General features: G+C 43.8%; 1 protein-coding gene across 1 annotated transcript in view; it reads right to left on the bottom strand.

Moving 5' to 3' along the window:
- Window positions 1-27,173, bottom strand: part of LOC124048942 (BMP/retinoic acid-inducible neural-specific protein 1) — a 179,507-nt gene that overhangs the window by 122,803 nt on the left and 29,531 nt on the right. The window contains exon 2 of the mRNA XM_046370130.1: window positions 23,269-23,536. Coding sequence (XP_046226086.1) covers window positions 23,269-23,486 — 218 coding nt within the window. The 5' untranslated portion in view covers window positions 23,487-23,536. The remainder of the gene's footprint in view (window positions 1-23,268; window positions 23,537-27,173) is intronic.

Here is a 27,173-nt window from a genome sequence, read left to right as displayed (position 1 = left end):
AGAGCCTTATTTTAAAAATGGTTAAAACAAATCTTCAGCAATCTACACACAAAACCTGATAATGACAAAGCAAAAAACGTTTTTTAGAAACTTTTGCAAATGTATTAAACATAAAAAAACTGTAATACCTTGTTTACATAAGCATTCAGACACTTCGCTATGAGACTCGAATGTCACGCCCTGACCATAGAGAGCTGTTTATTATCTATGTTGGTTGTGGCGTGACAGTGACTAAGTGGTTTATCTAGGTGAATTATATATCTATGTTGGCCTGCTATGGTCCCCAATCAGAGGCAACTGTTTATCATTGTCTCTGATTGGGGATCATATTTAGGTAGCCATTTCCCCATTGTGCTTTGAGGGATCTTGTCTATGTATAGTTGCCTGCGAGCACTACCTGAGCTTCACAGTCCGTTTTGCGTTTTCTTGTTTTCTTTGAGTTTCACTACCTAATAAAGAGGATGGAACATAACGATCCTTATATAACGATCCTTATAACGATCGTGACATCAAAATTGCTGCATCCTATTTCCATTGATCATCCTTGAGATGTTCCTACAACTTGATTGGAGTCCACCTGCGGCAAATTAATTTGATTGGACATGATTTGGAAAGGTACACCAGTCTATATAAGGTCCCACATTTGACAGTGTATGTCAGAGCAAAACCCAAGCAATGAGGTTGAAGGAATTGTCCATAGAGTGACAAGACAGGATTGCGTCGAGGCGCAGATCTGGGGAAGGGTACCAAAACATTTTGGCAGCATCGAAGGTCCCCAAGAACACAGTGGCCTCCATAATTCTTACATGAGAGATGTTTGTAACCACCAAGACTCTTCCTAGAGCTGGCCAGCCAGTCAAACTGAACAACCTGGGGGAGAAAGGCCTTGGTCAGGGAGTTGACCAAGATCCTCATGGTCACTCTGACAGTGCTCTAAAGTTTCTGTGGAGATGGGAGAACCTTCCAGAAGGAAATCCATCTCTGCAGCACTCCACCAATCAGGTATATTAAGTAGGGTGGCCAGACGGAAGCCACTCCTCAGTAAAAGGCACATGACAGTTCACTATGAGTTCACTATGAGTTTGCCAAGAGGCAATTATAAGACTCTCGGGCCATGACTAACAAGATACTCTGGTCTGATGAAACCAAGATTGAATTATTTGGCATGAATTCCAAGCTTCACATCTGGAGGAAACCTGGCACCATCCCTACATTGAAGCATGGTTGTGGGCGCATCATGCTGTGGGGATGTTTTTCAGTGGCAGGGACTGGAGATTTGTCAGGATCGAGGGAAAGATATACAAAGTACAGAAAGAACCTTGTTGGAAACCTGGTCCAGAGTGCTCTGAACCTCAGAGCCTAAGATTCCATGTGGATGTGTACAATAGATGACATACTATATTTGTGACGATACAGAATATTCAGACAGGTTAAAGGAGTTTTAAGCCTAGTGACAACTGATACATCTATTTATTTAAAAAAAAGTTTGTGTGCCTTTCAGATGGTGAATTGGCAAGACAAACGGATTGGTGGGACCCCTCTGGACAGTTGAGCTAACGTAGGCTAATGCGATTAGCATGAGTTTGTAAATAACAAAACTTTTTCCCAGGACATAGACATATCTGATATTGGCAGAAAGCTTAAAATTCTTGTTAATCTAACTGCACTGTCCAAATTGCAGTAGGTATTACAGTGAAAGAATACCATGCTATTGTTTAAGGAGAGTGCACATCTATGAACTTAGTTATTAATAAACCAATTAGGTACATTTGGGCAGTCTTGATAAAATATTTTGAACAGAAATACAATGGTTTATCGGATCAGTCTAAAACTGTGTACATACACTGCTGCCATCCAGTGGCCAACATCTACATTGCACCTGTGCTGGAATAATACATTATGGCCTTTCTCTTGCATTTCAAAGATGACGGTACAAACAAAATACAAAAAAACGCTTGTTTTTTTCTTTTACCAGATCTAATGTGTTATATTTTGCTACATTAATTTCACATTTACACAAACTTCAAAGTGTTACCTTTCAAATGGTATCAAGAATATGCATATCCTTGCTACAGGCAGTAAGATTTGGGTAAGTCATTTTAGGCTAAAATTGAAAAAAAGGGTCCGATCCTTAAGAGGTTTTAAGTGCCTATGAGTGGGATATGGTAGTAGGTGCCAGGTGCACCAGTTTGAGTGTGTAAAGAACTGAAATGCTGCTGGGATTTTCACGCTCAACAGTTTCCTGTGTGTATCAAGATTGGTCCACCACCGAAAAAATATCCATCCAACTTGTGGGAAGCATTGGAGTCAGCATGGGCCAGCATACCTGTGGAACACGCTTTCGAAACCTTGAAGGGTCCATGGGGGGTGCAGTATATCTTCGGAAGCAGCTAAATCCATTAAATCCGACTACAATTAGCTGTATTCATCAACTAGCTAACACGTTTGGAATCTAAATCTTCTAATGGTACACATAGCAATTCCATGGTGCAGAATCTATGGCACTCATCCTCTCCTAAAGTCTTCCTCCTTTGGGGGAGGAGGGGGTTGGTGAGTCTCAGGGGACTGCGGCATCCAGCCAGACAACGTCACACACAGTGAATTAGTCAGTACTTGACCCCGACACTTCCTCTAGCTCCGTTCCTCCATGTAATTACCATCTCTCCCCGCCAGTAATTAACTAAATCTACAGCGGGGCTGATTATCGGAGGTTTGAGGAGGGAAGTGACAAGAAAACTCCCTCTCTAGATCAGCCTTGTTGATTCTCTAACTTACAGCTGAGACTCTCTTACTTGACTGACTGGCTAACTCAGTTTTGTGGTGTGATTATAATTGGGGAGGCTGTTCCGAGGGGAAATGTTTTTTTTTTATACCCGCACAATAAAAATGTCTCACAAAATTTGTGGCGATGGTGATCACGCAGTAGAACGATAGTAAACCTTGCCTTGGAAGAATAAATCTTTGAATCATGGAAATAAAAGGGTAAGTGACCACAGATGGGTGCTGGGATAGAGACTTCCTGTGAGTGCTGAAAGGAGAGCTGGAGAGGAGGGGGCATTGGAGGAGCTATGGTGTCGTAAGCGAGCCCCTGACTATTTCCAACCTTGGCTCTGACCTTTCTGTCAGCTTGTCTCTCCGTCTGTCTGCTGTACCCCCCCTCTGACACAGATCCACTGGTTTCCTTTGCCTCTGTATCTCTCTCTCCATCCCTCATACACAAAAACCTGCCCTCTTCCTTGACCCCTAATGCACTCTCTCTATATATACAGTGCATTCAGAAAGTATTCAGACCACTTGACTTTTTCCACATTTTGTTACATTACAGCCTTATTCTAAAACGGATTACAATTTTTTTAAATTATCATTTATCGACACACAATACCCTATAATGATAAATCAAAAAAAGGTTTTTAGAAATTTTTGCAAAATGTAAAAAATAAATAACAGAAATATCACATTTACATAAGTAATTCAGACTCTTCACTTAGTACTTTGTTGAAGCACCTTTGGCAGCGATTACAGCCTCGAGCCTTCTTGCGTATGACGCTACAAGCTTGGCACACATGTATTTGGGGAATTTCTCCCATTCTTCTCTGCAGATCCTCTCAAGCTCTTTCAGATTTGGATGGGGAGTGTTGCTGCATAACTATTTTCAGGTCTCTTCAGAGATGTTCGATTGGGTTCAAGTCCGAGCTTTCGTTGGGCCACTGAAGGAAATTCAGAGACTTGTCCCAAAGCCACTCTTGCATTGTCTTGGCTGTGTGCTTAGGGTCGTTGTTCTGTTGGAAGGTAAACCTTCAAATCATGTCCAATCAACATGTGGACTCCAATCAAGCGCAGAAACATCTCAAGGATGTTCAATGGAAACAGGATGCACCTGAGCTCAATTTCGAGTCTGATAGAAAAGGGTCTGAATATCAAATCAAATTTGATTTGTCAGATGCGCCGAATACAACAGGTGTAGTTCTTACAGTGAAATGCTTACTTACAAGCCCTTAACAATGCAGTTTAAAAACTAACAAATTATTAAAGAGTAGCAGTAACATACTTATGTAAATAAGGTTTTGCTCTTTTAAATTTTTTCTAATTTTGCAAACATTTCGCATTGTCATTATGGGTTATTATGTGTAGATTTATGAGGATTATTTTTTAATTAATCAATTTTAGAATAAAGCTTAAACATAACAAAATGTGGAAAAAGTCAAGGGGTCTGAATACTTTCCGAATGCATCTCTCTCTCTCTCTCTCTCTCTCTCTCTCTCTCTCTCTCTCTCTCTCTCTCTCTCTCTCTCTCTCTCTCTCTCTCTCTCTCTCTCTCTCACTTTCTCTCTCTTTCTGTCTCTCTCTGTCTCTCTGTCTCCGTCTCTCTCTGTCTCTCTCTGTCTCTCTCTGTCTCTCTCTGTCTCCGTCTCTCTCTGTCTCCGTCTCTCTCTGTCTCTGTCTGTCTCCGTCTCTCTCGTGTAATATGGCTACCCCCTCAATTAAACATTCCCCTCGCCTCGCCGCAGATCTGCAGACTGCATCTAAATGATCCACCCCTGCTCTATCTAATTACTGACAGATAATCCAGACTCATTCAACTCAGCCTGAATGGGAAAAAAGATTTGTCTCCTCCCGGTGCTTAAAACAAAGGGCCACAACAACACCCTCCAGACAGACGATTCACAATTAAACCCATGAAGGAGTTTGGCTCCTTTCAATGCTGCTCGTTTGGTCCTTATCAGATCAATAGGCAGACGTTATTTGTAGCATATTGTATCACAGCAGTGCAAAATGCTGTATGTCTTACCAATGAAAGGCCAACGTAAAGCATCAAAGGGATGGAGACAATAAGGTGAAAAACAAAGAAAATGAATTGAATAAAAGGTGTAGATTGAGTTAAAACTATGGCTATACGTGTTTGATGAACAGTTTAAAGCTAGGTTAACAAGGACATACTATTTGCACATGCAAATGGAAAGCTGGTGATCAGTGGTGAATGTATAATAATATTTTAAGGCTGATGATGTGATCTCTGATGAGAGTCTGTCTAATTCAACTGATGAGGAAATGTTCAATTATAGAAGTGCATAATCTCCATGCATTACACAAATCACAGTATAATTGGCTGGAAAATGATTGAGCATGTCCTGTCTCTCAAACCTACCCACCAAACATGGTTGACGTGCTGTGCTTTGGGTGAGTGTGAGGATATAGGCAGATGTGTGCTTCCATAATGCTAATGTAAAGATAGAATATTCAAATTTGATACTACCTTCTGACTATTGACTGGTTTATAGCAGTATAACACAAACTAAGTGAATGGTAAGTCTGTGACATGTCAACATATTGATATGTGTGCTGCAATGTTGAGGAGAGCTTACAAGTAAGCATCGCACTGTGTCTTTTACACCTGCAGTATCCTGTGCTCGTGACGAATAAACTTTGATTTGATGTCTCAACTTATTTTTTAAAAAAAACATGAGAAAAACTGCATTTGAGATAACTTCTGCCCTAAATGTGAGGTCTAGCTGAACAAATAGGACAAATTGATATGATGGATTAAGATCTAAACATTTGCTGATGTCATCAGAACCATTCATAACATGTTATCATATTAAAACTGTAAGAGGATACAGATTCTAATGTCGTTGGCTAAACACAAAAAGATGCCTAGTCAAAACACATTAAAAGATTGCATCGAATGGAATAAAGTGGATTAAGCGGAGTTAGTGAAATGGAGGAGAGAACCCAAACATGAGTTAACTATGTTAATTCGCAACATATGCTGACTACATACGCTACGTGTGTGTGTGTGTGTGTGTGTGTGTGTGTGTGTGTGTGTGTGTGTGTGTGTGTGTGTGTGTGTGTGTGTGTGTGTGTGTGTGTGTGTGTGTGTGTGTGTGTGTGTGTGTGTGTGTGTGTGTGTGTGTGTGTGTGTGTGTGTGTGTAGGTGCGTGTGTGAGAGGGAGAGATCGTGACAGTTTTGCAATATCCTTGAAAAATTTAGTTTGTGCTGAAAATTACTGAGCACCAAGTTGTTGAATTTGGTGCTCCTGAGGCCCTCTGAGAAAATGGCATTTGTTGAAAAATAGGTCCAAGTCTATAATTTGTCAAATACAGCCTCACAACTCTTGACCTTGTGTCACGTCCGTTGAAATGAGCGGACCAGGGTGCAGCGTGGTAGGGGTACATTTTTATTTAATTTAAATGACAAACAAAAAATAAAAAATAATAATAACATAAAGCTACATGCAGTGCCGAAAGCAACTACACACAAACAAGATACCACAATCTAAGGTGGGAAAAAGGGCTGCCTAAGTATGATCCCCAATCAGAGACAACGATAAACAGCTGCCTCTGATTGGGAACCATACTAGGTCAACAAAGAAATAGAAACATAGATTTGCCCACCCAAGTCACACCCTGACCTAACCAAATAGAGAATAAAAAAGGCTCTCTAAGGTCAGGGCGTGACACTTTGATGGCAGTTTAGGTGACGCCATCCGTATTCTACAAAGAAATAAAATAATCTGTGCAGAAAAACAATCTGTGCAAGGTGCATTTTATCTGTAATTACATTGATGACGGATAATGAGAAGTGGTCAGTTGGGAGCCACATTGTTGTGCACCCTAAATCAAATACAGTTTTATTTGTAACATGCTTCGCAAATAACAGGTGTAAACTACCCGTAACATGCTTACTTAAGGTCCTTCCCAACAATGCAAAGAGAAAAAAAGAGAAATGGAAGAGTTGTAAAGAAAAAGCCATATCTCAGACTGGCTAACAAAAAGAAAAGATTAAGATGGGCAAAAGAACACAGACACTGGACAGAGGAACTCTGCCTAGAAGGCCAGCATCCCGGAGTCACCTCTCCACTGTTGACGTTGAGACTTGTGTTTTGTGGGTACTGTTTAATGAAGCTGCCAGTTGAGGACTTGTGAGGCGTCTGTTTCTCAAACTAGGCTGTCATGTTTTGTCATTTATTATCTTGTCTTGTCCCTGTGCTTCCCATTCTATTCGTTTCCCTCTGCTGGTCTTATTAGGTTCTTTCCCTTTTTCTATCCCTCTCTCTCCCCCTCCCTCTCTCACTCTCTCGCTCTCTCTTCTCTCTATCGTTCCGTTCCTGCTCCCAGCTGTTCCTATTCCCCTAATCAATCATTTAGTCTTCCCACACCTGTTCCCGATCCTTTCCCCTGATTAGAGTCCCTATTTCTTCCTTTGTGTTCCGTTCCTGTCCTGTCGGTTCCTTGTCTAGAATTCACCGTGCTGTGTTTGTGTATCGCCCTGTCGTGTCGTGTTTTCCTCAGATGCTGCGTGGTGAGCAGGTGTCTGAGTCTGTCTGGTTCAAGTGCCTTCCCGAGGCAACCTGCTGTTCACCTGCTGTTCAAGATCGAGTCTCCAGTTTGTCCTCGTCATTTCGAGTGAAAGTTGTGTTTTTTGTTTGTATTTACTTTACTGGATTAAAGACTCTGTTTTCGCCAAGTCGCTTTTGGGTCCTCTTTCACCTGCATGACAGAAGGAACCGACCAAGGAATGGACCCAGCGACTTCAGACGCTCGTTACACTGCCGTCGAGATCCAAGGAGCCATGCTCGGCAGACACGAGCAGGAATTGTCTGCTGCTCGCCATGCCGTGGAGAACCTGGCCGCTCAGGTTTCCGACCTCTCTGGACAGTTCCAGAGTCTACGTCTCGTGCCACCTGTTACTTCCTGGCCTGCCGAGCCTCCAGAACCTAGGGTTAATAACCCACCTTGCTACTCCGGGCAGCCCACTGAGTGCCGCTCCTTTCTCACGCAGTGTGAGATTGTGTTCTCTCTCCAACCCAACACATACTCTAGAGAGAGAGCTCGGGTTGCTTACGTCATTTCACTCCTTACTGGCCGGGCTCGAGAATGGGGCACAGCTATCTGGGAGGCAAGGGCTGATTGCTCTAACAAGTTCCAGAACTTTAAAGAGGAGATGATTCGGGTTTTTGACCGTTCAGTTTTTGGTAGGGAGGCTTCTAGGGCCCTGGCTTCCTTATGCCAAGGTGAACGGTCCATAACGGATTATTCTATTGAGTTTCGCACTCTTGCTGCCTCTAGTGAGTGGAACGAGCCGGCGCTGCTCGCTCGTTTTCTGGAGGGACTCCACGCAGTGGTTAAGGATGAGATTCTCTCCCGGGAGGTTCCTTCAGATGTGGACTCTTTGATTGCTCTCGCCATCCGCATAGAACGACGGGTAGATCTTCGTCACCGGGCTCGTGGAAGAGAGCTCGCATCAACGGTGTTTCCCTGCTCCGCATCGCAACCATCTCCCTCCTCTGGCTCAGAGTCTGAGCCCATGCAGCTGGGAGGGATTCGCATCTCGACTAAGGAGAGGGAACGGAGGATCACCAACCGCCTGTGCCTCTATTGCGGAGTTGCTGGACATTTTGTTAATTCATGTCCAGTAAAAGCCAGAGCTCATCTGTAAGCGGAGGGCTACAGGTGAGCGCAACTACTCAAGTCTCTCCATCAAGATCCTGTACTACTTTGTCGGTCCATCTACGCTGGACCGGTTCGGGTGCTACATGTAGTGCCTTGATAGACTCTGGGGCTGAGGGTTGTTTCATGGACGAAGCATGGGTTCGGAAACATGACATTCCTTTCAGAGAGTTAGAGAAGCCTACGCCCATGTTCGCCTTAGATGGTAGTCATCTTCCCAGTATCAGATTTGAGACACTACCTTTAACCCTCACAGTATCTGGTAACCACAGTGAGACTATTTCTTTTTTGATTTTTCGTTCACCGTTTACACCTGTTGTTTTGGGTCATCCCTGGCTAGTATGTCATAATCCTTCTATTAATTGGTCTAGTAATTCTATCCTATCCTGGAACGTTTCTTGTCATGTGAAGTGTTTAATGTCTGCCATCCCTCCCGTTTCTTCTGTCCCTACTTCTCAGGAGGAACCTGGCGATTTGACAGGAGTGCCGGAGGAATATCATGATCTGCGCACGGTCTTCAGTCGGTCCCGAGCCAACTCCCTTCCTCCTCACCGGTCGTATGATTGTAGTATTGATCTCCTTCCGGGGACCACTCCTCCTCGGGGTAGACTATACTCTCTGTCGGCTCCCGAACGTAAGGCTCTCGAGGATTATTTGTCTGTGTCTCTTGACGCCGGTACCATAGTGCCTTCTTCCTCTCCGGCCGGGGCGGGGTTCTTTTTGTTAAGAAGAAGGACGGTACTCTGCGCCCCTGCGTGGATTATCGAGGGCTGAATGACATAACGGTTAAGAATCGTTATCCGCTTCCCCTTATGTCATCAGCCTTCGAGATTCTGCAGGGAGCCAGGTGCTTTACTAAGTTGGACCTTCGTAACGCTTACCATCTCGTGCGCATCAGAGAGGGGGACGAGTGGAAAACGGCGTTTAACACTCCGTTAGGGCATTTTGAGTACCGGGTTCTGCCGTTTGGTCTCGCCAATGCGCCAGCTGTTTTTCAGGCATTAGTTAATGATGTTCTGAGAGACATGCTGAACATCTTTGTTTTTGTCTATCTTGACGATATCCTGATTTTTTCTCCGTCACTCGAGATGCATGTTCAGCACGTTCGACGTGTTCTACAGCGCCTTTTAGAGAATTGTCTCTACGTAAAGTCTGAGAAGTGCTCTTTTCATGTCTCCTCCGTTACTTTTCTCGGTTCCGTTATTTCCGCTGAAGGCATTCAGATGGATTCCGCTAAGGTCCAAGCTGTCAGTGATTGGCCCGTTCCAAGGTCACGTGTCGAGTTGCAGCGCTTTTTAGGTTTCGCTAATTTCTATCGGCGTTTCATTCGTAATTTCGGTCAAGTTGCTGCCCCTCTCACAGCTCTTACTTCTGTCAAGACGTGTTTTAAGTGGTCCGGTTCCGCCCAGGGAGCTTTTGATCTTCTAAAAGAACGTTTTACGTCCGCTCCTATCCTCGTTACTCCTGACGTCACTAGACAATTCATTGTCGAGGTTGACGCTTCAGAGGTAGGCGTGGGAGCCATTCTATCCCAGCGCTTCCAGTCTGACGATAAGGTTCATCCTTGCGCTTATTTTTCTCATCGCCTGTCGCCATCTGAGCGCAACTATGATGTGGGTAACCGTGAACTGCTCGCCATCCGCTTAGCCCTAGGCGAATGGCGACAGTGGTTGGAGGGGCGACCGTTCCTTTTGTCGTTTGGACAGACCATAAGAACCTTGAGTACATCCGTTCTGCCAAACGACTTAATGCCCGTCAAGCTCGTTGGGCGTTGTTTTTCGCTCGTTTCGAGTTTGTGATTTCTTACCGTCCGGGTAGCAAGAACACCAAGCCTGATGCCTTATCCCGTCTGTTTAGTTCTTCTGTGGCTTCTACTGATCCCGAGGGATTCTTCCTTATGGGCGTGTTGTCGGGTTAACAGTCTGGGGAATTGAAAGACAGGTTAAGCAAGCACTCACGCACACTGCGTCGCCGCGCTTGTCCTAGTAACCTCCTTTTCGTTCCTGTTTCCACTCGTCTGGCTGTTCTTCAGTGGGCTCACTCTGCCAAGTTAGCTGGTCATCCCGGTGTTCGAGGCACTCTTGCGTCTATTCGCCAGCGCTTTTGGTGGCCGACTCAGGAGCGTGACACGCGCCGTTTCGTGGCTGCTTGTTCGGACTGCGCGCAGACTAAGTCGGGTAACTCTCCTCCTGCCGGTCGTCTCAGACCGCTCCCCATTCCTTCTCGACCATGGTCTCACATCGCCCTAGACTTCATTACCGGTCTGCCTTTGTCTGCGGGGAAGACTGTGATTCTTACGGTTGTCGATAGGTTCTCTAAGGCGGCACATTTCATTCCCCTCGCTAAACTTCCTTCCGCTAAGGAGACGGCACAAATCATTATCGAGAATGTATTCAGAATTCATGGCCTCCCGTTAGACGCCGTTTCAGACAGAGGCCCGCAATTCACGTCACAGTTTTGGAGGGAGTTCTGTCGTTTGATTGGTGCGTCCGTCAGTCTCTCTTCCGGGTTTCATCCCCAGTCTAACGGTCAAGCAGAGAGGGCCAATCAGACGATTGGTCGCATACTACGCAGCCTTTCTTTCAGAAACCCTGCGTCTTGGGCAGAACAGCTCCCCTGGGCAGAATACGCTCACAATTCGCTTCCTTCGTCTGCTACCGGGTTATCTCCGTTTCAGAGTAGTCTGGGTTACCAGCCTCCTCTGTTCTCATCCCAGCTTGCCGAGTCCAGCGTTCCCTCCGCTCAAGCGTTTGTCCAACGTTGTGAGCGCACCTGGAGGAGGGTGAGGTCTGCACTTTGCCGTTACAGGGCACAGACTGTGAGAGCCGCCAATAAACGCAGGATTAAGAGTCCAAGGTATTGTTGCGGCCAGAGAGTGTGGCTTTCCACTCGCAACCTTCCTCTTACGACAGCTTCTCGTAAGTTGACTCCGCGGTTCATTGGTCCGTTCCGTGTCTCCCAGGTCGTAAATCCTGTCGCTGTGCGACTGCTTCTTCCGCGACATCTTCGTCGCGTCCATCCTGTCTTCCATGTCTCCTGTGTTAAGCCCTTTCTTCGCACCCCCGTTCGTCTTCCCTCCCCCCTCCCGTCCTTGTCGAGAGCGCACCTATTTACAAGGTACATAAGATCATGGACATGCGTTCTCGGGGACGGGGTCACCAATACCTAGTGGATTGGGAGGGTTACGGTCCTGAGGAGAGGAGTTGGGTTCCGTCTCGGGACGTGCTGGACCGTTCACTCATTGATGATTTCCTCCGTTGCCGCCAGGATTCCTCCTCGAGTGCGCCAGGAGGCGCTCGGTGAGTGGGGGGTACTGTCATGTTTTGTCATTTATTATCTTGTCTTGTCCCTGTGCTTCCCATTCTATTCGTTTCCCTCTGCTGGTCTTATTAGGTTCTTTCCCTTTTTCTATCCCTCTCTCTCCCCCTCCCTCTCTCACTCTCTCGCTCTCTCTTCTCTCTATCGTTCCGTTCCTGCTCCCAGCTGTTCCTATTCCCCTAATCAATCATTTAGTCTTCCCACACCTGTTCCCGATCCTTTCCCCTGATTAGAGTCCCTATTTCTTCCTTTGTGTTCCGTTCCTGTCCTGTCGGTTCCTTGTCTAGAATTCACCGTGCTGTGTTTGTGTATCGCCCTGTCGTGTCGTGTTTTCCTCAGATGCTGCGTGGTGAGCAGGTGTCTGAGTCTGTCTGGTTCAAGTGCCTTCCCGAGGCAACCTGCTGTTCACCTGCTGTTCAAGATCGAGTCTCCAGTTTGTCCTCGTCATTTCGAGTGAAAGTTGTGTTTTTTGTTTGTATTTACTTTACTGGATTAAAGACTCTGTTTTCGCCAAGTCGCTTTTGGGTCCTCTTTCACCTGCATGACATAGGCACTCCAATGTACTTGTCCTCTTGCTCAGTTGTGCACCGGGGCCTCCCACTCCTCTTTCTATTCTGGTGACTTTAACGATACCTACATGTACATACTACCTCAATTAGCCCAACTAACCGGTGCCTGTATACAGCTTCACTACTGTTATTTTTCACTGTATTTTTTCTGTTGTTTTTTTATTTCTTGACTTATCTATTGTTCACTTAATACCTATTTTTTACATAAAAATTGCAGGGTTGGTTAGGGCCTGTAAGTAAGCATTTCACTGTAAGGTGGTTACACCTATTGTATTCGGCGCATGTGACAAAAAATGTTGATTTGATTTGGTTAAAGACAGTTTGCGCTGTTCTGTGAAGGTAGTAGTAGTACATAGCGTTGTATGAGATCTTTTAGTTTCTTGGCAATTTCTCGCATGGAAAAGCCTTAATTTCACAGAACAAGAATAGACTGACAAGTTTCAGAAGAAAGGTCTTTGTTTCTGGACATTTTGAGCCTGTAATCGAACCCACAAATTCTGATGCTCCAGATACCCTACTAGTCTAAAGAAAGACAGTTTTATTGCATCTTTAATAAGCACAACCGTTTTCAGCTGTGCTAATATAATTGCAAAAGGGTTTTCTAATGATTAATTAGCCTTTAAAAATAATGAACTTGGATTAGCTAACAGAACGTTCCATTGGAACACAGGGGAAATGGTTGCTGATAATGGTCCTCTGCAAGCCTATGTAGATATTCCATTTAAAAAATCTGCAGGTTCCAGCTACAATAGTAATTTACAACATTAACAATGTCTACACTGTATTTCTGATCAATTTGATGTAATTTTTATGGACCAAAAATGTGCTTTTCTTTAAAACTTCTTGTGACTCTCAAACCCGGATCCGGGAGCGCAATCATCGCCTGACACGAATTAGCATAACGCAACGGACATAAATCTTCCTAGAAAATATTCCTATTCATGAAAATCACAAGTGAAATATATTGGAACACAGCTTAGCCTTTTGTTAATCACCCTGTCATCTCAGATTTTCTAAATATGCTTTACAGCCAACGCTAGACAAGCATTTGTGTAAGTTTATCATAGCCTAGCATAGCATTATGCCTGGCTAGCAGCAGGCAACCTTGTCACGGAAATCAGAAAAGCAGTCAAATTAAATCGTTTAGCTTTGATGAACTTCGGATGTTTTCACTCACGAGACTCCCAGGTAAACAGCCAAAGTTCATTTTTTCCCAAAATATTATTTTTGTAGGCGAAATAGCTCCGTTTGTTCTTCACGTTTGGCTGAGAAATCACCCGGAAATTGAGGTCACCACAACGCCGACAAATATTCAAAAATAGCTCTATAATATAGACAGAAACATGGCAAACGTTGTTTATAATCAATCCTCAAGGTGTTTTTCTAATATCTATTCGATAATATATCCGTCGGGACAATTAGTTTTTCAGGAGGACCGATTGGAGTAATGGCTACCTCTGTACCACCATGTGACCACTTACGCAATGTGGCCGCCTACGGCTATTCTTCAACAGAAATCCGTAACACTACGTCACAATGCTGTAGACACCTTGGGGAATACGTAGAAAGCGTAAGCTCGTTGATGGTACATTCACAGCTGAATAGGGAGTCATTAGAACGCAGCGCTTTCAAAACCTGGGGCACTTCCGGATTGGATTTTTCTCAGGCTTTCGCCTGCAACATCAGTTCTGTTATACTCACAGACAATATATTTACAGTTTTGGAAACGTTAGAGTGTTTTCTATCCAAAGCTGTTAATTATATGCATATTCTAGCATCTTTCCCTGACAAAATATCGGGAACGTTTTTTTTCTCCAAAAATGAAAATACTGCCCCCTAGCACAAAAAAAGCAAAAAAACAAGGACATTTCTAAGTGACCCCAAACTTTTGAACAGTAGTATATGGTATGTGTAGGTAAGGATAAAGTGACAAAGCAGCAGGATAGATAATAAACAGTAACAGCAGTGTATGTAATGAGTCAAAAAATTTAGTGCATAAAGAGATCAGTGCAGATATCCCGGGTAGCTATTTGGTTAACTACTTAACTAAATATTTAGCAGTCTTATGGCTTGGTGGTAGAAGCTGTTCAGTGTCCAGTTGGTTCCAGACTTAGTGCATCGGTAACGATTCCTTTGCAGTAGCAGAGAGAACAGTTGATGACTAGGCTGGCTGGAGTCTTTGACAATCTTTAGGGCCTTTCTCTGACACCTCCTGATGTACTGGGCCGTTCTGTAACACCTTGCGTTCGGATGCCAAGTAGTTGCTAGAATGTTTTGAGGATCTGAGGGCCCATGCCAAATCTTTTCAACCCCCTGAGGAGGAAGCGGCATTGTCATTCCTTCTTCGTGACTGTTTAGATGTGGGCGGACCATGATAATTCCTGAGGGATGTGGACACCGAGGAACTTGAAGCTCGGCCGCCCATTTCCTGTAGTTCAGGATCAGCTGCCGTTTATTGGAAAGGTTGTTTCCTGGCACCACACTGCTAGGTCACTGACAACCTCCCTATAGGCTGTCTCATCATCGTCGGTGATCAGGCAGACCACCGTTGTGTCATCAGCAAACTTAATGAGGGTATTGGAGTGGTGCGCGGTCACGCAGTTGAGGGTGAACAGGGAGTAGAGGAGGGGACTAAGCACGTACCCCTGAGGGACCCTGGTGGATGTGTTGTTGCCTACCCTCACCACCTGGGGTCAGCCTGTCACGAAGTCCAGGATCCAGCTGCAGAGGGAGGTGTTCAGTACCAGGGTCCTTAGCTTAGTGATGAGCTTGCAGGGCACTATGGTGTTTAACGCTGAGCTTTAGTCAATGAACAGCATTCTTATGTAGATGTTCCTCTTGTCCAGGTGGGAGAAGGCAGTGTGGCGTGCAATAGAGATTGCTGTGGATCTATTGGGGAGGTATGCGAATTGGAGTGGGTCCAGAGTGTCTGGGACGATGGTGTTGATGTGAGCCATGACCAGCATTTGAAAGTATTTCATGGTTATGGGGCAATCGTCATTTAGACAGGTTACCTTGGCGTTCTTAGGCACAGGGATTATGGTGGTCTGCTTGAAACATGTAGGTAATACAGACGGGGTCAGGGAGAGGTTGAAGATATCACTGAAGACACTTGCCAGCTGGTCAGCGCATGCTCTGAGTACGCGTCATTCGTAATCCGTCTGGCCCCGTTGCCTTGTGAATATTAACCTGTTTAAAGGTCTTACTCACATCGGCTACAGTGGTGCTCTCGTGCATGGTTCAGTGTTGTTTGCATGGTCTTCAGCTTATCATGAGGTATTCTAACTCAGGCAAACATAACCTCAAGACTTCCTTATCATTAGAGAGTGCATACCAGCTGTTGTTAACAAAGAGACACACACCTCCCCCTTAACCTTACTCGAAGCTGCTGTTCGGTCTTGATGATGCATAGAAAAAACAGCTGGATGTACATTATCCATATATTCCAAATGCCTCTATCGCAAATTTCAAGTTCATTTATCTTTTTTTTTCAAAAGTGTTTGTCCACTTGTTCTCATTTAGTATTTTTTGTCTTGTCTCCTTTGCTTCTTCTGTACTGTGTCAGAAATCTGTACATAGTAAGAAGATGCTCATGTTTCCGCCCTAACCCCGGGTGCCTTTGTCCCAAAGGTGGAAAGGCAGGCGACAAACTTAGAAACGCATTGGGCTTTGGGCTTTATTTTGGACAGATATTGGTGAGTGAAACCTCTCGCTTCGCCTCTTCCTCTCTGGCTGTGTGCACCTTATAATTTACACACACACTAAGCCCCTCCCCCTGTCACTCACAACAACAAAGATGAGATATCACTTGTTATTCTCTAACAAACGGTTTCAACTCCACATTTGCATTTGAGGTTTGGTACAACAGAATCAGTCATATGGACTGATTCTAAGATTTATTTTACTGTAATACAGCAGAAGTTACCCTTTCCAACAATACCCTTTTTATGTCTCAAATTTTTATATTGTGCACAGAGCAGACACTACTAAAATGGGAGTTGGAAAATAATGCTCAGTTTGTCGTGCGAGGAATTGCAGTACCACATACTGCTAGCAGCATTTTAGCCAATTCCTTATAGCTGTCTAGTCTGTGTTTTATAAATGTGCAATAAAAATAAAACACAATTAGATAAGGAATTGGCAACTCATTCTCATTCTGAGAAATTAGGCAGGCCACTTGATTGTAACATCTAAACAAAGTGGACAGGCTAGCATGGTGTTCAAACAGTTGGAGATGGACAGAAGAGTGTGTTCATAACAATTAAACTGTTCTACCTTGTTAGCTAACACATAGATCCAAGTTGGTTCATCGACTACAGCTCGGCATTCAACACCATAGTACCCTCCAAGCTCGTCATCAAGCTCGAGACCCTGGGTCTCGACCCCGCCCTGTGCAACTGGGTACTGGACTTCCTGACGCGCCGCCCCCAGGTGGTGAGGGTAGGCAACAACATCTCCTCCCCGCTGATCCTCAACACGGGGGCCCCACAAGGGTGCGTTCTGAGCCCTCTCCTGTACTCTCTGTTCACCCAGGACTGCATGGCCACGCACGCCTCCAACTCAATCATCAAGTTTGCGGACGATACAACAGTGGTAGGCTTGATTACCAACAACGACGAGACGGCCTACAGGGAGGAGGTGAGGGCCCTCGGAGTGTGGTGTCAGGAAAATAACCTCACACTCAACGTCAACAAAACTAAGGAGATGATTGTGGACTTCAGGAAACAGCAGAGGGAACACCCCCCTATCCACATCGATGGAACAGTAGTGGAGAGGGTAGCAAGTTGTAAGTTCCTCGGCATACACATCACAGACAAACTGAATTGGTCCACTCACACTGACAGCGTCGTGAAAAAGGCGCAACAGCGCCTCTTCAACCTCAGGAGGCTGAAGAAATTCGGCTTGTCACCAAAAGCACTCACAAACTTCTACAGATGCACAATCGAGAGCATCCTGGCGGGCTGTATCACCGCCTGGTACGGCAACTGCTCCGCCCTCAACCGTAAGGCTCTCCAGAGGGTAGTGAGGTCTGCACAACGCATCACCCGGGGCAAACTACCTGCCCTCCAGGACACCTACACCACCCGATGTTACAGGAAGGCCATAAAGATCATCAAGGACATCAACCACCCGAACCACTGCCTGTTCACCCCGCTATCATCCAGAAGGCGAGGTCAGTACAGGTGCATCAAAGCTGGGACCGAGAGACTGAAAAACAGCTTCTATCTCAAGGCCATCAGACTGTTAAACAGCCACCACTAACATTGAGTGGCTCCTGCCAACACACTGTCATTGACACTGACCCAACTCCAGCCACTTTAATAATGGGAATTGATGGGAAATGATGTAAATATATCACTAGCCACTTTAAATAATGCTACCTTATATAATGTTACTTACCCTACATGATTCATCTCATATGCATATGTATATACTGTACTCTACATCATCGACTGCATCCTTATGTAATACATGTATCACTAGCCACTTTAACTATGCTACTTTGTTTACTTTGTCTACATACTCATCTCATATGTATATACTGTACTCGATACCATCTACTGTATGCTGCTCTGTACCATCACTCATTCATATATCCTTATGTACATATTCCTTATCCCCTTACACTGTGTATAAGACAATAGTTTTGGAATTGTTAGTTAGATTACTTGTTGGTTATCACTGCATTGTCGGAACTAGAGGCACAAACATTTCGCTACACTCACATTAACATCTGCTAACCATGTGTATGTGACAAATATTATTATAAATAAAATTTGATTCGATTTGATTTGATTTGATTTGGATAAACTTGAAATAAACAGATTAGCTGGCTACTCACTAGCACCTGGGCTTGTGATTGAGAGATTGTTTATGAGACCTGTGCTAATTTTCTATAATGCCTGCTACAAGAAGTTAGTCATTATTAGTGAATGTGCTTTATGCATGGTTCTGGTTACATTTGGTTACAAAATAAGGGAATTTTCATAGACAGACTTGAATGCCAGATCTGTGATTATTGCAAAAAGGCAGGTTAAAGTACTTGATAAAATAATGTAATGATTAGTGGGTCTTATGGTTGTGGAAGGCTTATATCTAGCCTAGGTATAATTTCACAAGCCCTGAATCCATTAGATTATTTCTGACTGTTTGAAATGCAGTGTATTTGACCTTTAACTGAACAACAAAGCTTATTTAGATAAAACAAAAAAGAATGTAGATGTGAATCAACCATAAGTTTGAAAAAATAAATATATGATTTATAGGCCATATCGCCCAGCCCTAACCATAATTATATTTATTTTACCTTCATGTAACCAGGCAAGTCAGTTTAGAACAAATTCTTATTTTCAATGACAGCCTAGGAACAGTGGGTTAACTGCTTGTTCAGGGGCAGAATGACAGATTTGTATCATCAGAGTTTGTATCATCATGGCAACAGACTACACCTCCTACTCAGATGCATGCACCAATCTGGGCGTATCATCACTCCACACTCGCAGGGAAAGTCTCTCAAGATCCTTCGCAAGATCACTTCTCAAATCCGAACCCTACCACCATATGTTCCCACCCCAATGATCCTCTGTGACCTAAACCAGACCCGCTCCTCAACTAAACTGAAACTGTTCCACTGCAGGATTGAGCATTTCCGATGCCATCCCGCCCATGGTTCGCCTGCATAATAGTTGATGATGAACATAGTTTTTTGCCTATATCTGTTGTTTATTGTATTTGAGTTATTATTCAAATGCAGTACTCACAATTCAGCATGTTGTTGCCACTTGTTTTCTGCTTTTCAACAGAACATTGTACATCTCTCTCTCTCTCTCACAAATACCACAAATCACAAGTTAGCATTTTATCAATGGGAAAATTGCGAAACAAAATATTCAAAATAGGACCAATTCTAACAGAGCTGCTGGAGTGGACATCTGAGTAATGCCTCTGGGTATTTTCTCTGTAGATCATTGTGGAGGCTATTAACGATTCAAACTCTGGATAGACTTTCAGTTGGTAATGAATCTCGGTCCAATGACAGTGTGAGGCAAGCCTCCTCTTCGCACACCGCAAACCCCACATCCAAGATCAATGAGCACCATCATGCCATTTTCATAAACATTATCCTTCTTAATAACAACCTCCATCTCTCTTCTTTGATTACAGTACAATGATGATTCCCAACCTTTTAAAATGCATTAACAGACAGAGATTTGCATTTATATTGGATTTCTCTGGTAGACAAGGACTTGAGATAGAGCCTGCGAACAATGACCACAGCAACATCTAAAAACTATTGATGGAGAAAAAATTGATACAGTTACATATAAGGATATTATTTTTGCTATTATATTATATTGTACAATTTTGACAATATCGCAATATTATTTGCACTAGTTAGCTGTACCTGCACCAAAACGCCATAATTTTTCCTCATAGCTTGATGTTCATTCAAAAAGCAGTGCGGCTTGGCGGGATCGTGTTTCGGAAAAGGATGCACGGCTCTCGATTTTTGCCTCTCCCAAGTCTGTGCGCGAGTTGCACGATGGGACTATACCTACCAATTGGATATCAAGAAATTGGGGAGAAAAAGGGGTAACCAGATAATATCATAACGTGAGGTCCCTGGCAATTCCCAGCCCTCCTAAAAACACAGTTGCCCCTTTACATACGCCACAGAGAGAGGAACATACGCCACAGAGAGAGGAAGTCAGGGCCAGGTGAAAGCAGCCCATTCTACAACTCAAGCATGGATTGATACCCAGTCAACACCGATTCAATCTACAAAACTGCAACACGCTGCAACAGAGAAAGAGTCTATCTGGCGTATGATGTACTCGGTACAGGAGGTGGCGTACATGCTCATGTAAAGAGAAAAAGAGCCCTTTGATTTAGAGATTGCAATCGATAGCACTACCGCATCACAGCCGATTACTTAACCAATGGATTGCAATTATTCTTAGGGAAGGAAGAAACACACCTCTGGGGGTGGGGTAATTGTAGCCCTGCAGTATAGTGTGTTTTTGCTCCAAGTGATGGTGACCTTTCCAGCGTGCCAAACGATCACAAGCGATCCTAAATCTATGTGTTTGGCCTGCAGAATGAGGCACAGTGCTCACATTAATAAAGACTAGGGAGATTTGTTTGTTTCTGATCAGATTGACATTGTCCTGCGAATCGCCTTTGGGTAATCTTTCTTGATAACGGATACTTTATCTCCCTGCAAATTTAGTAAACTAGTAAATTGCAAAGACAGTGGAAGCCTTGGGGAAATTTACAAAGCTATTCACTCCTCATTGCCAGTTAGCGTCTGCTGCAGGTTCCATATTTATTTCTTGACTCAGTTGCTTCATATGGGAGCCAAGAAGTGGTGGAAAAGGTGGCATATTGTAACTGCTAGCACTGTGTTTGTAGCTAAGATGTTTGGGAACCTTAGGGTGACCGAGTAGGAGAACGAAGAGCGCTTTGGCATTTTGACCTTTTATCATGGATTATTCCAATCCAACTGTGATAATCCATGTTCTTGGGAGCATGTATGCCAATTCCAGTTGGATACTTTTCATAGATAATTGGATAGTTTTCACAACACGTCTTACATTTTTGCAAAAGCTAATTTCATATTACCGCCACTGGATTGGATGATGTGCAAACAGGGTGAATAATAATATTAGGGTTCGGTTTTGTATTGGCACTAGACTGGCAGTATATATTTATGTACTATATTACCCGGTGCATGTACATAAAAGGCTCAGCCAAGTAATTACCACAGTCATTCACATATTCCAAATTTTGTATTCTACATTTGCATATTCTAGGCAAACACATTGAGTTTGATGGAGGATCTGGAGGGCATGGTTGCCCTTTGTCAAAAGCAGCCCACTCTTCATCAAAATGAAGGATATGTATATCACTTTTCCAACAAACGGAGACTAAAGTGAAAGTTTTTCACCACATCCTTGCATCCAGTTGACAGATGACTCAGACTGGTTTGTCTGACAGTGGCCCAGATGTCTGACAGATGTGATTGCAGATTTCCACAGTACATTTTTAATGAGAAGTGCACTAGATTCCGCTCCGTATTGATGCAAGATGCAATTGTCTTGTCACAAGTAAAACGATACCTTGCATTGACAACTGAATTTGATGCCTCCTACTGTTTTATAGTAGTCGAGCTAGCCTGCTTGCGCAACATTTGTCTTGCAATGCCAAAGACTCCGTTCCCCAGGCGAACACATAATGCCTATGCCGCCTCCGCTGGCTCTTTTATGAATCGAACAAACATCATAAGCCACACACGTCAGCAGCACGGGGCCCATGGATGGCTGTTTATCTGAGATTCCTGCGTATGTGTGCTATCCAGGCTGTCAAGCTACATATTATGCAAATGATCTGTTTACAAGTGACAATATAAAGACAGCAAAGCCTGTGGGGACCAGAGGCTGCTGCGGCAATCTATGAAACAAGGAGAGTAGAGAAGGAAGAGAGAGACCCTATTTAACTGTATCGCTAAATGAATGTAACATGTTGATGATGAGTCTCTCTTTCTGTGTCTCTGTCTTGGTCTCCTTATGTCTCTCACTCTTCCTCTCTCTCGCCTTTCTCTCTCCAGGATTCTGGACTGCAGAGCAGGAAAACCAAAGCACACTCGTCTGAAAGGGAAGGGAATCTCCTAGGTATCTATTTTCCGTACCTTGTCAGGCAATTCTAAGGGTATTTACTATGCAAAGAGAGAGAGAGAAAATAAAAGGATGCTATTTGGAATCCAACTCTGGCAGATCATGTATTTAACAACACGTAACGTAGCAGGGAGGAAAGAATACGACATGAAAGCTGATGCCTGTCAAGAGAATGGCAACCATGTCCCATTAGAAAAATGCTAGCTAGAATCCTTGACAACTATACCATGTTTCTGGAATAGAAGACAGTATTTGTCAATATCATGTTGCCAATTATTCTTTCCCTTAAGACAAAAATATAACCAAACATGGAGAAGAGTAATTATAAAATGATTGGATCCTACACTGACCTCCCTGCCTCTAGCCAGGCTTAATATTTAACTTGTCATTTTTGGGTCGTTATTATCAAACAAACCCAGTAGCCCTGAATAGATCACTACCTCATGACTACTAGAAATGTGCATAATTATAATCTGAGAACTTAAAAAGTGAACTAAAATATACAGCAAGTAATATTCATGCAGTACTTAGATGTTTTGTTTCATCCAGACTGCCAAGCCATGCAGCTTTTGTATCTTGTCTTAATATAGCCACTTTTTTATACACAGCCATTCAGTAGAGTCTGAGAGGCTAATCAGAGAGGATGGCTCTGGCTCCATCTCCCTCACATAACTATGTAATTGGGGAATGATTATCTGAGCCACAATGTGTTAGCCAAATAAGTGCAATGGCTGGTGATTGCATAACCTATTTATAACACACTTAAGCCCCTGCCTCTAAGCAGACACACAGCCTAAAACACAGCACATCCACTCCATCCCCTTAACAAAGCTAGCCTGCTGATTGGGCCATAATACCATAACACAGACCACAGCCAAACAGTGAGATGAGTACTATTGGGGCCTTGTTTCTTGGTGGGACACACAATAGAACAGGATAAGAAAGCATTGTCTGTCTACCAATCTGTGAAAGTCAGAAATAGATTACTAAAACTTCCGTGAAAAAAAAAACAGTTATCCCATCGACTTTATCTTAGGACACTCCTTCCCCAACTATCCTGTGTGTGGTGGGGAAGTACACTAACTCTGTAAAAAGTGTCCACTTTCACACAAAACCTTGACACAGTACACTTTTGCAAGGTCCCTTCCAAAGAAACCAACAATCTGGACTCAAAATAGAAAAAACATTTAGTCAGAGAGTGTCTTTAAAACCTCTGCAACATCAGCACCACCAAAACGCACAAATGAAAGTGAACTCACCTATAAATTTTATATCTGGTTGTAAATCCTTGGCGGAATCTTTCCACAAAGGAGAGGTAGCTCCGAGAGTGGTGGAAAGGTCCGCGGTCGGAGATGAGCCAATCAAACTGCTTGGTAACATGTTGCTCGGCGGCGGACGGGTCCTGGCGGGAAGACTGAACTGTTATATGGTCCCATATAAACAGGAAGCAGATGACCTCAATAAACCTCCAGTTCATGCTTTTCTTTCAGCCGCTCTCTGTTCATTCTCGCTCCATTCTGTGAAGACCTGTGGAAAGACAGATAGAGAGAAAGAGGGGGAAGAGAAAGAAGGGGAGATATTATTACATGATGAGTATAATTATTTTTAAATCCTGCGGTGTCAGCGAAGGTGAAACAGATTTAAAATAATTAGTCTAATCGGTTTTGACGGAAAACTAACAAGACATTGTCACTGAAAGGCTGTTTTCAATGTGATATGATTTGTGTATTAATTTCTGTTTTCCTTTTTTTTTCAATCTCAGGCCCCTCGTATCCTCCTTCCCGAATTGTCAGGCCCCAGATTGCAGCTCTCCATACTAACGAGGAATGTTGCCCTTTCAGCAGATGAAAATGAATTACATCCCTGGATGTGTGGCCTTCTCTTTCTCCAAACTAATTGGTGCCAGACAAGGTTAAGAGGCTGCTTTATGATATGATGTAGCATGGAGCAGGTTTACATGGGGAAGCACTGTCTGCCTTTCTCTTGGGTATAAATTACTAGGGAAAACTTTGCCTATTGACGTGTGATTTCCTGGATCGTTTAAACACCTGAGCAGTGCTGTATTCAATATGGCGAGATTGGTGTGATATCCTTAAATGAGCATTCCCTTGAGATACATTCATTATCTGAAGATATATTGGTTAGGTTCATCTGGAAAATTATGGCCCAAAGTGTATCGAAATGACTTTCTGTAGCTTTGAATGCTAACCTCTGTCCAATCAATACTGTAAAGCCACTGGATCAGAGGAATTAGACACATTGGCAATACATGGATGAGACCAGCCTGCAAGGTTCTCTGTAGGCAAACCTCATTAAAGCTAACAAAGATTTATAATGATATGGATTGGCACTGCTCTCGAGGTCAAATGACACTGGTTGTGAGAAGGTCTCAATAATCAAAATATCTCACTCAAAAAGTCTATTTGGCAGATCTCAGGTCAGGGTGGACAAGTCTGGGCTTGTTTTCACATCCTAGATCTGAATGAATGAAATATCCTTTATTAACCACTTGCTCCTACCTGGCACGCAGGCGTCCCATCTAGAGCTCTGGAAATGCAAATGCGCTACGCTAAATGCTAATAGTATTAGTTAAAACTCAAACGTTCATTAAAATACACATGCAGGGTATTGAATTAAAGCTACACTCGTTGTGAATCCAGGCAACAAGTCAGATTTTTAAAATGCTTTTCGGCGAAAGTATGAGAAGCTATTATCTGATAGCATGTAACACCCCAAAAGACCCGTAGGGGACATAAACAAAATAATTAGCATAGTCGGCGCTACACAAACCGCAGAAATAAAATATAAAACATTCATTACCTTTGACCATCTTCTTTGTTGGCACTCCTAGATGTCCCATAATCACTATTGGGTCTTTTTTTCCGATTAAATCGGTCCATATATAGCCTAGATATCGATCTATGAAGACTGTGTGATAAACGGAAAAAAATAGCGTTTCATAACGTAACGTCATTTTTTAAAATTCAAAAAGTCGACAATAAACTTTCGCAAAACACTTCGAAATACTTTTGTAATGCAACTTTAGGTATTAGTAAATGTTAATAAGCGATCAAATTAATCACGAGACGAAGTGTTTTCTATAGGGGTCCGTCTTGAAATACTGTCCATGTATTTCTCAACCAAAATATCCGGTCGGAGACCTGAAGAAAAAGCCTGTCTCTTGTTCGTTTGACCAAGAAACAAACAATTGGCAAATGACAAGACTGTTGACATCGTGTGGAAGCTGTAGGTACTGCAAACTCAGCCATATTTAATGTCTTTCACCCATAACAATGGGTTGAAGCGGCGGATGGATATATTTTTCCACTTTCAGTGATCAGATTTTCCTGCACTTTTCAATGAAACGCACGTTCTGTAAAAGTCACAGCCGTGATTTAACCAGTTTTATAAACGTCTGAGTGTTTTCTATCCACACATACTAATCATATGCATATACTATATTCCTGGCATGAGTAGCAGGGCGCTGAAATGTTGCGCGATTTTTAACAGAATGTTCAAAAAGTAGTGTTAGATCCCAACTTCTGTTGAATCTTTGGCAAAGTGGGTCATAATCTTGATGTGATTGGCCCTGACTCGAAGACATAAAGACCATTTCGAGGATGCTTGTGTCTAAATGATGCCATGCAAGAGGTTACCCTAGTGTCCAGCTCTATTTTCCGATCCCATATGCTGCAGTAGTGTTGTGCTAATCTGTAGAGGGTCGACTGAAGAGGTTAAATACTTTTTTCTTTACATAGTTGAATGTGCTGACAACAAAATCACACATAAATGATCAATGGAAATCAAATTTATCAACCCATGGAGGTCTGGATTTGGAGTCACACTCAAAATTAAAGTGGAAAACCACACTACAGGCTGATCCAACTTTGATGTAATGTCCTTAAAACAAGTCAAAATGAGGCTCAGTACTGTGTGTGGCCTCCACGTGCCTGTATGACCTCCCTACAACGCCTGGGCATGCTCCTGATGAGGTGGCGGATGGTCTCCTCAGGGATCTCCTCCCAGACCTGGACTAAAGCATTCCGCCAACTCCTGGACAGTCTGTGGTGCAATGTGGCGTTGGTGGATGGAGCGAGACATGATGTCCCAGATGTGCTCAATTGGATTCAGGTCTGGGGAACGGGCGGGCCAGTCCATAGCATCAATGCCTTCCTCTTGCAGTAACTGCTGACACACTCCAGCCACATGAGGTCTAGCATTGTCTTGCATTAGGAGGAACCCAGGGCCAACCGCACCAGCATATGGTCTCACAAGGGGTCTGAGGATCTCATCTCGGTACCTAATGGCAGTCAGGCTACCTCTGGCGAGCACATGGAAGGTGCGGCCCCCCAAAGAAATGCCACCCCACACCATGACTGACCCAACGCCAAACCGGTCATGCTGGAGGATGTTGCAGGCAGCAGAATGTTCTCCACTGCGTCTCCAGACTCTGTCATGTCTGTCACATGTGCTCAGTGTGAACCAGCTTTCATCTGTGAAGAGCACAGGGTGCCAGTGGCGAATTTGCCAATCTTGGTGTTCTCTGGCAAATGCCAAATGTCCTGCACGGTGTTGTGCTGTAAGCCCAACCCCCTCCTGTGGACGTCGGGTCCTCATACCACCCTCATGGATTCTGTTTCTGACCGTTTGAGCAGACACATGCACATTTGTGGCCTGCTGGAGGTCATTTCGCAGGGCTCTGGCAGTGCTCCTCCTGCTCCTCCTTGCACAAAGGCGGAGGTAGCGGTCCTGCTGCTGAGTTGTTGCCCTACTACGGCCTCCTCCACGTCTCCTGATGTACTGGCCTGTCTCCTGGTAGCGCCTCCATGCTCTGGACACTACGCTAACAGACACAGCAAACCTTCTTGCCACAGCTCACATTGATGTGCTATTCAGGATGAGCTGCACTACCTGAGCCACTTGTGTGGGTTGTAGACTCGGTCTCATGCTACCACTAGAGTGAAAGCACTGCCAGCATTCAAAAGTGACCAAAACATCAGCCAGGAAGTATAGGAACTGAGAAGTGGTCTGTGGTCACCACCTGCAGAACCACTCCTTTATTGGGGGTGTCTTGCTAATTGCCTATAATTTCCACCTGTTGTCTATTCCATTTGCACAACAGAATGTGAAATGTATTGTCAATCAGTGTTGCTTCCTAAGTGGA

This window comes from Oncorhynchus gorbuscha, linkage group LG11 (assembly GCF_021184085.1).
Source record: "Oncorhynchus gorbuscha isolate QuinsamMale2020 ecotype Even-year linkage group LG11, OgorEven_v1.0, whole genome shotgun sequence".
Lineage (NCBI taxonomy): Eukaryota > Metazoa > Chordata > Actinopteri > Salmoniformes > Salmonidae > Oncorhynchus > Oncorhynchus gorbuscha.
This window is presented reverse-complemented; position numbering and strand designations above follow the sequence as displayed.